This window comes from Ursus arctos, unplaced genomic scaffold (assembly GCF_023065955.2).
Source record: "Ursus arctos isolate Adak ecotype North America unplaced genomic scaffold, UrsArc2.0 scaffold_19, whole genome shotgun sequence".
In the NCBI taxonomy this organism is placed as follows: Eukaryota; Metazoa; Chordata; class Mammalia; order Carnivora; family Ursidae; genus Ursus; species Ursus arctos.
In genome coordinates this window covers 36,200,699-36,212,948 of record NW_026622863.1, presented here as the reverse complement: position 1 = coordinate 36,212,948, position 12,250 = coordinate 36,200,699, and the positions used below count along the sequence as shown (strand labels likewise).

General features: G+C 50.6%; 1 protein-coding gene across 1 annotated transcript; it reads right to left on the bottom strand.

Moving 5' to 3' along the window:
• Positions 1 to 278: 278 nt before the first annotated feature.
• LOC125283298 (protein C19orf12 homolog) lies at positions 279 to 11,959 on the bottom strand. The gene is made up of 3 exons (XM_057314242.1): positions 11,652 to 11,959; positions 6,980 to 7,122; positions 279 to 1,359 (listed from the first exon to the last, which is right to left on the bottom strand). Exons 1-3 carry the CDS (start codon positions 11,957 to 11,959, stop codon positions 1,124 to 1,126), a joined length of 687 nt encoding a protein of 228 aa, XP_057170225.1. The 3' UTR covers positions 279 to 1,123.
• Positions 11,960 to 12,250: the final 291 nt, after the last annotated feature.

The following is a 12,250-nucleotide window of genomic DNA, read 5'->3' as shown; positions in this document are numbered from 1 at the left end:
AACCCCGTGGCAGGGAGAGTGAGTTATCAACATCACTGTCTAGAATGAATTCTGACTGAATATAAGAACCTTGAAAAATACTGCCTACTTCTTAACCCAGCATTTCACTTTGAGGAGTCTATCCAAAAGTCTATGAGAGTCTAAAATAGGAACAGAATGTTAGCATAAAACTGTTCACTGCAGCAATGAAAACCACAGCAGGGAAAGGGCTAAGTAGGATGGAATAGTATACAGCCATGACACATGTTTACAAGGAATTTTAAATTAACTCAGAAATATGTTTTTAATTTTAATTGGTAAAAGCATTCAAAGAAATCTAAACAGAATAATGTAAATATGCTGGAAATGTGCATACATAGCATTAGAAGGTTTACAGGATACATACCGAATGTGTAAATAGTGACTTCCTAGGTGGTAACATTTGTAGTAGTTTCATCATCCATTACTAGATTGTTCTAAGCTCTCATCAATAAATGCTGGCAAATGGAAATGTTTTTCAAAGACTATTTAAAAACCAAGTTAAGGCTGCCTCTGGCGAGGGTCCTGGGGCAGAATTCATGCTGGAGGAAGCCTTGCTTTTCCATTTGTACCATCCTGAGTCTTCTAAGTTTTGTTCCAGGCTGTTGTTACCTATTCAAAAATGAATAAATAAATAGTTTGCAAAGGACACACAGAGTAAAAATACTAAAACCACAGAAGCCGAGAGGAGAGCCTGAGGGGAAAGCCAGAAAGTGCTTTCACCTCCTGGGGGAGACAGGACTCCAGGTCTGGCCTGCCCTCTCGGGCCCACTGCCCATCACAGTCACCCCAGGACCCAGCTGGTCCAGGGTGACTTCACTCAGCAAGGCCTGCTCCGTCTGACCCGAAACTGGTGAGGAGTTGGGTCGGGGTTTTTCCCAGGAATAAAGGCAGGACCTCTGAACTAGGACCCCATGTCCCCTGGGTCTGGAACAGTTGGGTCCAACACATGAGCAATGAATGGGTGAGGCTTCCCCCAACTCCCCAATCACCTTCCATGAGTTGGGAGAACCATCTAAACGGCCCACCACCATGTAGGTCAGCAGAATCCTCTAAATGAGACCCCCGCTTCTCTGGAGAACCTTTGCAGTCAATGTACTGAACCTTAGCCTTTGAGGAACTTTACCAGTGTCACCAGGAGCTGCTGCTTTACAAACTCATTGCCCATGACCTGCTTGGTCAGCTCCACAGTGTCCTTCCACTCCAGGTCCCTGAGGATGGCGGTGGCTTCATTATACAGCTTTTGCTTCGTATCAGGAGGCAGCTCCATTATGATCTGAGGAATCGGCTTAAACTGTCCAGTTGTCATCCATGTATCTAATAGACCCCCGACAGCCCGCCCTAGAAAACAAGGAAGGTTCAATTAATTGGGCGATATTCATAAATCATGGCCTCAGGCTCTTGCTGAAAGCACGTCCACCGCCATGATGAGTGGGCACATTCCCGCGTGGGCCAGAACCGGCTAGGCTTTGTGCCCGCTCCACCCCACCTTGCGGGGGGGCAAGGGTTTATGGGGTCTTCATTTGGCTCAGATATTGAACCCCAACGTGCCTTCTCTGAGCTCTGCACTCACAGATGCAGCGCGAAGCCTCTCCCGCCGCACAGCTGTGCTAACGGAAATCTTCTCCAGGGCCTGCGGGTTTCCTGCTTCCCACACACGCTCTCCTCCTAAAGCAGAGAGCGGAGACGCAAGTGCGTTTTCAACGACAACCATCTCAGTGGTGAGGCTGAGTTGTCTCTATGATATGCTCTTTGCCCCTGAACTTTGGAAATTTCCAGGGAAATCCCATGGTTAAAGGACCCTGGGGACAGAGGAGGAGACCTTCACTCTGAAGCAACGGTTTCTCATACCAGCCCTCCAGAGCTGTATGATGGTAACTACCAAATACAACTTCCTCAACTACTTCTCTTCCTGTGACCCCAAAAGGGAATAACCATTATTTTTAAGTGTAAATTTATGATCAAATTTAAGGTGTATGATTTTGGGACTTGAAGCCCTTTTGTCAGTGGAAAGTTCTGTCTGACCAGGTGGGTCCAGGTTGGCTACAGGAAGGTGCTCTGGGGCAGGGGTCTCAAACTTAGGTGCCTTCAGGGGCCAAGCTGGTACTTGAGAGGAGTGAAGAGGGCTGAGTGAGTCTGTGGGTGATGGAGAACTGGGTCGTTGTCTAAACAGGTGGTGGCACTATTGTTCAACAGAGTACTAGAAGTCCTAGCCTCAGCAATCAGACAACAAAAAGAAATAAAAGACATTCAGATTGGCAAAGAAGAACTCAAACTTTCACTCTTTCAAGATCTCATGATACTTTATGTGACAAACCCAAAGACTGCACCCCAAAATTGCTAAAACTCATACAATTCAGCAACATGGCAGGATACAAAATCAATGCATTGAAATCACTTCCATTTCTATACATTAACAACAAGCCTGAAGAAAGAGAAATTAAGGAATTGATCCCATTTACAATTGCACCAAAACCATAAGATACACAAGAATAAACCAAACCAAAGAGGTAAAGGATCTGTACTCTAAAATCTATAGAACACTTATGAAAGAAATTAAGGAAGACACCAAGAGGTGGAAAAACATTCCATGCTCATGGATTAGAAGAATAAATGTTGTTTAGATGTCTATGCTACCCAGAGCAATCTACGCATTCAATGCAATCCCTATCAAAATGCCACCAACATTTTTCAGAGAGCTGGAACAAATGATCCTAAAATTTGTATGGAACCAGAAAAGACCCTGAATAGCCAGAGGAATGTTGTGAAGAAAGCCAATTCTGGGGGCATCAGAATGCCTGACTTCAAGCTCTATTACAATGTTGTGATCATCAAGACAGCATGATGCTGGCACAAAAGCAGACATATAGATCAATGGAATGGGACAGAGAGCCCAGAATGGGCCCTCAATTCTATGGTCAACTAATCTTTGACAAAGCAGGAAAGAATATCCAATGGAAAACAGTCTCTTCAATCAATGCTGCTGGGAAAATAGGACAGCCACATGTAGGAAAATGAAACTGGACCATTTTCTTACACCATACACAATGGTAAAGTCAAAATGGATGAAAGACCTCAATGTGAGACAGGAATCCATCAAAATCTTAGAGGAGAACACAGGCAGGAAACTCTTTCACCTCGACCACAGCAACTTCTTTCCTAGACAAGTCTTCAAAGGCAAGGAAATCAAAAGTAGAAATGAAGTATTTGGATTTCATCAAGATAAAAAGCTTCTGCATAGCAAAGGAAACAGTCAACAAAACTAAAAGACAACCTACAGAATGGGAGAAGGTATTTGCAAAGGACATATCAGGTAAAGGGCTGATATCCAATATCCATAAAAAATTCATAAGACTTAACACCCAAAGAGCAGATATGATCCAGTCAAGAAACAGGCAGAAGACATGAACAGATATTTCTCCAAAGAAGGCATATAAATGGCCAACAGACACATGAAAAAATGTTCCACATCATGTGGCATCAGGGAAATACAAATCAAAACCCCAATGAGATACCACCACCAGTCAGAATGGCTAAAATTAACAAGACAGGAAACAACAAATGCTGGAGAGGATGTGCAGAAAGGGGAACCTTCATACACTGTTGGTGGGAATGCAAGCTGGTACGGCCAGTGTGCAAAAACAGTGTGGAGTTTCATCAAGAAGTTAAAAACAGAGCTACCCTATGACCCAGCAATTGCACCAATGGGTATTTACCCCAAGGATACAGACATAGTGAAAAGAAGGGGCACCTGCACCCCAATGTTCCTAGCAGCAATGTCCGCAATAGCCAAACTGTGGAAAGAGTGAAGTTGTCCATCAACAGATGAATGGATAAAGGAGAGGTGGTGTATATATACAATGGAATATTACTCAGCCATCAGTAAGGATGAATACTTACCATTTACATCAACATGGATGGAATTGGAGAATATTATGCTAAGTGAAATAAGTCAATTGGAGAAAGACATTTATCATATGGTTTCACGCATATGTTAAATATAAGAAACAGGGCAGACGACCATAAGGGAAGGGAGGGAAAATTGAATGAGAAAAAATCAGAGAGGGGGCACACCATGAGAGACTCTTAACTATGGGAAACAAATTGATGTTCAAGGAAAGGTAGATGGGGGGGTAACTGGGTGATGGGCATTTATGAGGGCACGGGTTGTGACGAGCATTGGGTGTTCTATGCAACGGATGAATCGTTGAACACTACATCTGAAACTAATGGTGTACTATGAGTTCGCTAATTGAAATTAAATAAAAATTTTAAAAAATAAAGGGGCGGTGGCTCCCTTTTGCCAGCCCACTGATGCCACGTAGAATGCCAGATCTATATCTTTTAAAAGTCCCATGATTTTAAAATACCGATGATCAGATATTAATGGAGGCAGCCCGGCTGGACTTAGTGACTCTCTCCGAAAGAGCAGAGCATGGAAAGGGGGACACTAACTTCACAGCGCAGAAAGCTGGCAGAGACCACCTTAACCAGGTGATCAAGGTGGACATCGCCAGCAAGGCCTGTGGATGTCCCACGTCCCCGGAATGGTGCTATGAGACAGCTGTCCACCAGTGTCCTCGGTAAGCTTTCCAAAGGTCCCTAACCCCGGGCTAAGCAAGAGAAAGCCCTCAGGCAGACCCAAACGGAGAGGCATTCTACAAACACCTGCCCAGTACTCCTCAAGGCCATGAAAGAAAAGTCCAAGAAACTGTCACAGACCCGGGGAGACGAAGCAGGCATGAGGATTAAATGCACTGTGATAGCTTGAGCTGGATTCTGGGACAGGAACACATCAGTAATGCAAAAACTGGCAAAGTACAAATAAAGCCTGGAGACCAGTTAGTAGTGATGCATCAGTGTTGGTTTCTTACTTTGACAAGGGCACCTGGTAACAAGATGGTAACGTCAGGGGAACGGAAGCGGTGAGGGATACATGGGGAGTTCTCTGCACGGTCTCGCCAGCTTGTCTGTAATTCTACAACTATTCCAGAATAAAAGGTTTATTTGAGAGAAAAGAGCCCGGGCAGAGAGAACCCAGGTGTGGGCTGACCCCGCCTGCACCCTCTCCAGAAGCCGAGTGTGGAGGCATCTGAGCACACAGCTCCCCTAGGGCTGAGCCCAGGCCAGCATTGGGCCCTGGAGGCTGAACACCGCCCCTGGCCACCCTTCCCCTCTGCTCCAAAAGCAGGGAGGATTCGGGGAGGGAAAACCAGTCATTTACAAGTTTTACTGAACTTTTCCCCATGACACCCGCGAAGCGCTTAGAGCCCAGAGTTGCCCTCATCTGCACTAAACCGTTAGGAGAACATCAAGATTTGATTTAGAGCAGCACTTAATGCAAAAAGCTGCCAGGAATATCGACCAGCAAATTACTCACTCTTTGGAGAAGAGAAAATTCCTCGGCTTTCTGGGTAAAATGATGTTCCCACCCACGACTAGGGGCTGCAAGTAGTGAGTCCCCCGGTTCTCCTGGCAGACATCGTGTTCTCTACCAGCGCTGACACAACCAGATAAAATATATGCTCCCAAAATGGCATCTGGGATCAGCTATATGATAAAGGATTCCATCAGGCCCTCCCCTGAGCACCTTAGATGGGGGGGGGGGACAAAGATGTAGACTGTCACTGAGGAAGGAGGCAATGGCCTTGTCTCCTCCCTCACTGGCTGCTGATTGGATGGTGAGAATTGAGGTCAGGACTCACTCATTCACATGTTGGAAAGGGACACGGACAGGTGGACGGTCTGGGGCCCCCCACATGCTGACTTACTCCCCAGTGTGACCTCAGCGTCATGGAATGTCCCTGTGTGCCAGTCCTGCCACAGAAACACAGAGCAGAGCAGGAAGCCATGCCGGGAGCCGGAAACAGAAGCCAACCTGGGCAGACAGGCCGTCACCTCTCCAGCCTGTGTCGTGGGAGGACTGCAGGCCGGACTGGGAGCTCTCCCCCGTCGCCGGCACAGACTGCCCGCACAGAGCGGCGTCCAGTGATGCTCTGAGCCCAGTGTGGCCGACCATGCGGCAAAGCTCCCTGTGTTGCAGGGTCCATCTGAGGCACCTCCCGGGAGAACTAATCCAGCCCCTCCTCAAGTGAGGCCCACACAGCAGCCCTGACCCACGGGTCAGACCACACGAGAACCCTTCCTGCTCCAAAGCCAGAGGAAGCAACCCTTCCTGGCACCAAGAATGATGGAAAAGTGGGCCAAACTTCCATTCATTGCTGGAAACTGGCTGTCAAGGAGAAGCAGGGGGCAAAAGCGGGGGGGAGGGACAACCCCTCTAGGATATTTGTGCTTTTTCTGCCTGAGACTGTTTGCTTTCAGAATGGGGAGTCGCTCTGAATGAGCTCATGTAAAACGGCCAGACAGCGTCTGCTCCTAGGGGGTGCTCAGCAAACCCAGCTTCCTCCCGGGTTCCCTTCTGCAGTGACCTGTCATGGTGACGGGGAAGGAGACCATCCAAGGGACCCAGGACACCCTTTCATCTTCAGATGCCCGGATACATCGCTGAGGGGAGAGGCGCCCTCCAGGTCTGCACGACATGGATGCCATTTGCTGGAAAGCCCTGCAATTCGGAGACCTTCATGCTCAGAAGCCTGTGTTTTCAGGGGCGCCTGGGTGGCACAGTAGTTGAGCGTCTGCCTTCGGCTCAGGGCGTGATCCCGGCGTTATGGGATCGAGCCCCACATCAGGCTCCTCTGCTATGAGCCTGCTTCTTCCTCTCCCACTCCCCTTGCTTGTGTTCCCTCTCTTGCTGGCTGTCTCTATCTCTTTAAATAAATTAAAAAAAAAAAAGAAGCCCGTGTTTTCAGTAGGAGGAATTAGGGACACAAATCATGTCACAGAAGCAACCTCAACTCAACCAACATCTCCCACAGGACAGAGACCTCTGTGAGGTCTCTGTGGTTTTAAAGGCCTTTGTTACAACACCCCCGAGGCTGACTCTCCCTCTGAGGCTTACCAGCAATCACTCCAGTTATGCCAGTGAGAAGACTACCGATGAAGCTCCCTGCGTCCTTGAAGCCCCCCTTCATTTTCTTCTCCTCAGCGATGGAAATGAGCAGCTTCATGACGTCATCCACCGAGAGGGGCTTCTTGCTGACCCTCAAAGGAAGCATTTCAAAGGGAGAGTTTTAATGAGCGTCAGAGTACCTGCACCCAAATGTTACTCTGGCTGGAGTTCCGAGGAACAGTCCTCATGTAGAGAACGGGAGCTCTGCCGTATGCGGGACAGACGGCACCAGCCCTGTGGTTGGGTCCTTGTCGCGGACGAAGCCGGGAAGCATTTAGTTCATAAGCAACACAGTCCGCAGAAGGGAGGAAAGGTCTTCCTTGCCCTCTGCTTCGCTTCTGATTTGTGCCGGGTTACGGAGCAGGCCCGGCCCCAGGCTCCCGCGGGTCATCACTAGTGAGGCAAGCGAGCCCTCTCTTGAGTCTGCGCCCTTCCTGCTGCCTCAGGCCTCCCCAGGGCACAGAGCCTGGCGGAGAGCAGGACGTCCCAGCCTCCACTCCCCTGTCATGGGACAGGGAACGGAGCTCATGCCAAGCCAGAAAGGGGGCAAGAACTGATTCCATGACATCACTGGCCTTGCGCCCACCCCTACCCTCCTGACCCTGAGCAGAGCGTCAGAGTCCTCACCTGTAAAATGAGACAACCCACCTACCAGCTGGATTCTGGAAAGGTCTGGGCAGAATGGATGCAAGTACCTGGTGTGAGTGTGGAACACTGCGGCCCGCAGACATGTTGGCTCTAAATGAATATTCTGTAGCTGAGACAACCACTGGCTTTTCCATCAGCAGCCACTCCTAAAGCCCATTCAGTTCTGCATGGGGGATGGTAAAGGCGGGGGCAGGTTGACCCTAAGGAGGACCAGTAAGATGGGACAACCAGAGAATAAACTAAACCACAGAATTCCAGGGCTTTGCATCTGTTCCGATAGACAGACATATGGACCTTTGGACGAATGACCTTAGAACAATTCCCTGAGGTCACAATACTTTTTGCTGCACTGGTGGGAAACTGGCAGGCAGGGCAAGAGCAGGGTGGACTCTGCCCCAGGGTCAGTGGGCATGGAGACCCACAACACGGACGAGCCACCTGACAGGCCCCAGAAGTAAAATCAAAGTGGCCACGAGCTGATGCTTCTCCTTCTGGCCTCGGCTGGACCTAGGGCTCGAAGGGCACTTCCTTCCATCACTCCGCTTTTCATGCAAGCAGTCCCTAAAGGAATTTGATAACGTTTGGGGCTGACCCTGTTGCTCAGTAACTCTTGGTTACATCTTTTTTTGACCCAAGAAAAATCCAGAAGCAGCCTCTGATGTAAAATCATCCTCCCAGTCCTGGGAGAGACTTCTGAGCCCCAGAACGAGTCTGTGGGTCTGCTGGATCACCACAGTCAGGGTTGAGGACCTCTCTGCCGTCCCAGCAGAGGTAAGGCGTGTCCTGTGCTCTGGCCCCTGCCGTGTTCTGAGATCCGTGGTTCTCCACAAGGGCACAGAATCACTGATGACCTTGGGAAATGCAGCCTGCGTGCGTGGGCTGAGATTCTGTGTGGGGACAAGCTCCAGCTGGTCTCTAACCCCACCTCGGACAGCAAGACTCTACGAGAGCATGACCCAGACATCGGACATCTGCTGCTTGGTGCTCGAGTTCAGAAAGTGCAAACAAGCCTCCCCCAATGTGTCTCTTTGACCAAGTGGGGTGTAGAGGCGATGGAGGGACAGGCCCTGCAGGGGTGCTCAAGGGACTGGAGGAGTCAGGGGTGCCTGCCCCCTCCTCTGGCCCTATGTGTCCTGGACCTGCCAACACACTTCCGAGCTTCCTGCACCTTTGCTCACTACCAGCATCCCCTTGCAGACAGAGTCCACACCGCCCCTCCACCCTGGAAGAGAGCCCATGTGAGGGTCAGGATTTATCCACAAAGGTCACAATAGAAAAATAGCATTCTAACAGCAAAGGGACTGCACATGGCAGAAGTCACTAAGAAATGAGGGGATGGAGGGTGTGACTTGATTTATCCAGTAGTCATGGTGCTGTGAAGCTACGCAAATGAGTTTTCTTTCAAATACTAATTCATTTCGAATATTGCTAACCAAAGGAATTAATTTCATGGTAAAACGTTTCTAAGGCTAACAGTCCTTCTGTAAAGCATCTAGTCATCATATAGCTTATATCTGGTTTACATGCAGCTTTCTATCTGTCAGTTATGCTGGGAAAAGAGGAGTCAAAGCTCAGTCCTGGGAAGGCCCCTCTGGATGCTGTAGTGAGCTCCCCATTTCCAGGCACATGAAGACCCCAAGCATGGTCTGCAAGGTGGGCTTCCTGGCCAGGGCACTCTGCCCAGACACCACTCCTAAAACAGGGTTTCTGCAGGATTATGGACCTGCACCCTGGAAACATTTTCTGTGTAACAAGAAAATGCATGGCAAGGAGGCAGGACACAGCCACTTCATACTCTATTGTGCATCTAAAAACCTAGCTTCTCACTTGCTCTGAATGACTTCCTATAAACCCACAGGGGCTAATAAGGCATCATCGTGCAAAGGCTACTCCCAACCTCCACTCAGCCCACGCAGCCCAGCACAAGGCAGGAGCCCAGGGCTCTGCAGAACTGGAGGGCCAGCAGGGGTAGCAGTGTGTGGGAGGGCAGGGGACGACGTGGCCCGCCTCTGGCCGGGTTCAACAGCTCCACACCACAGGAAGAGGTGGCATTGTGGCTGCCTCACTCCAAGACAAACCTGTTTAATTTCCTTGTGAGAATCATTTTAGACGTTAGAGCATCAGTAGACTCTTGTGGAAGGAAGGTTTGTCACCCCATCTCCTGAGTCCTTGCTAAAAACCCCGGCCTCCTGACTTCTCCGGGCTTGCCAGAGTGAGCAAGGAAGCCAGTCCTGCTTCTCCTCCCACTGCAAGCTTGCCTTTGTCTGTAAGCAACGAGGATGCCAGTAAGGAGGGAGGAGGGAGGAAATACTCTGATGGGGACAGACTTCAGAGGGTGGGAACGGGGCCTCCCCTCCCCATATCACACCTATTTCACAATCAGATTTGTCCACAACACGGGCTCTGGTCACAGCAAGCCCATCTGCCAGCCACAGAGAAGGCAAATGCCAACTTGCAGCCTTGGTTTCTTGTACCACCAGGCTGGTCTGCTGATGACAGCAAGGTTCTGGGGAAGAGGGACATGAGCCCATCCCTGAGAGTGCAGCCCGGCTTTTTGAGATGGACCAGATTGTGAGAGAGCAGGGAGAGGAAGGCTTCAGAGCGAACACAGAGTTCCATGCACCTGGGAAGAAAAGAAAGAAAAGAAAAGAAAAGAAAAGAAAAGAAAAGAAAAGAAAAGAAAAGAAAAGGAAAGGAAAGAAAAGAAAAGAAAAAGGAAGGGAATGGAAAAAAGAATAGAAAGAGAGGGAGGGAGGAAAGAAGAAAGAAAGAAAGGAAGAAAAAAGAAATAAGAAATGGAAAAAAAGAAAGAGGAAGGGAGGAAGAAAAGAAAAAAAGAAGGAAAGAAGGAAGGAAAGGGAAAGGGAAAAGAAAGGAGAAGAAAAGAAAGGGAAAAAAAGAAGAGAGAAAGGGAGGGAGGGAAGCAGAGCCTCTGAAGGAGTCAGGGTGATCTTGCTCGCCTGCCATCTTTCTGCTTCTCTGCTGGAATTTATAAAATCCCACTGTGTGGCCTGGCTCTTGTAAGCCTAGTCTTCCCAGCTCTGTAGGCCCCAGTGCGAAGGGCTCACGTGGACCCCACCAGCAGTGTCAGATGAGCCCACAGACATTTTAAGACTGAACTGTTGCTAGTATTTGAAAATCAAATTTCACATACATCTGATTTCTGATTTCTCTTGACAAATCAAAAGAGCGAGCCCCCCTGGACCACCTTCCTGTAGCCACAGAGGCAAAGCTAAGCCGGTACTGCCTTCTCTCTGCCATAGGCCCTGGCAGGGCCACCTTCCCCACCCACGGGCCCATAAACAGGTCACTCTGCAGCCTCTCAGAGTCTCCCTGTTTCGTCTTCTAAAGGTAAAGAAGCTACCAGTCCCCAGCAAATGAATGCTCCCCTCCGAGATGCTTAACCCCCATTCCTGGTCATCTCTAACTTACCCCGCAGGGGAGGCTGGGTGTGCTGACTCACCTGGCAACCTTCCAGGACTTTGTCCTGCATATGTAACCCCTGCCGCCCCACCCACGCACCTGGGACCCAGAGGAGGGTGACGCACACCCCGAGGTTACTGAGGAGGGCGCACACATGTGGGTACCTGTGGAGGTCATACACACACCCAGGGTCACTATGCGCGGCGCTGGGTGAAGGGCCCTGAGCGCGGCTGCAGGTTCTAACCCCAGCTGGGCCACTGCCGCTTACTTCTGGCGTGACGTCAGCCTCTCCGTGCCTCAGTGTCTTCATGTGGCAAATGAATACCCTTGCAACTTGGGGTGGCTTTGCAGCCCGCAGGCCTCCTCGCACCACACCTTGGGTGCCCCGCCTCACCCCTGCCGCGCCTGCGCCCTTCACCTGCTGGGACGCGGCCCATAGCGCGCGCGCGAGACCCAGACTCACGCTTCTTCCGCCCGCCCGACCCAGGGTCTCCCTGCCCACCCCTCCTGCGGGGTCGCTGGCGCAGGGGGCCTTCCATTCGCAGCTCACCGTGGCGCCACCGCCACCGCCACCGCCACAGCGACCACCACCACCGCCACTGTCATTGCCGCCATCACCTTCTTCATCCGCTCTGCCGCCGCCTCTGCTGCCATGGTCCTCTTCACCGCTGCCACCGCTGCCACTACCGCTGCCACTGCCAACACTAAGGCCACCACAGTCACAGCCCTCAGCCTCATAGTGTGCTGCTTTGGCGCCTTTGCCTTCGCGATGGGCTGCTGTGGCTTCCGCTGGCTTGCCGGGGCTCGCCTAGGACCTGGAGCCTGACGGCTCCTGGGGAGCTTCTCCTTCGTGCCCATCGCCAGCGCTGTACCGCCACCTGCACACGTTCTAGACGGGCTTCCCTTGCACCTTTCTGAAGCTGGGAGAGGCCTCTCCCTTTGCCCCTTGATTCAGGATTTCTGACCCTTGGGCCTAAGGAAGCTCCTCCCTCCCCTCGTTGGGCTTGAGAGAGAGCCCAGCGACCCCTGGCAGGTCAAGGTGCTAAGTTCTTGTTTGCTGAATGTATGGTCCAAAGCCCAACATAGGCTGTCCCCCCTCCTGAGCCGGCAGCAGGGGCCTCTGGGTGTGGGGGTTTGAAGGGCTCAGCG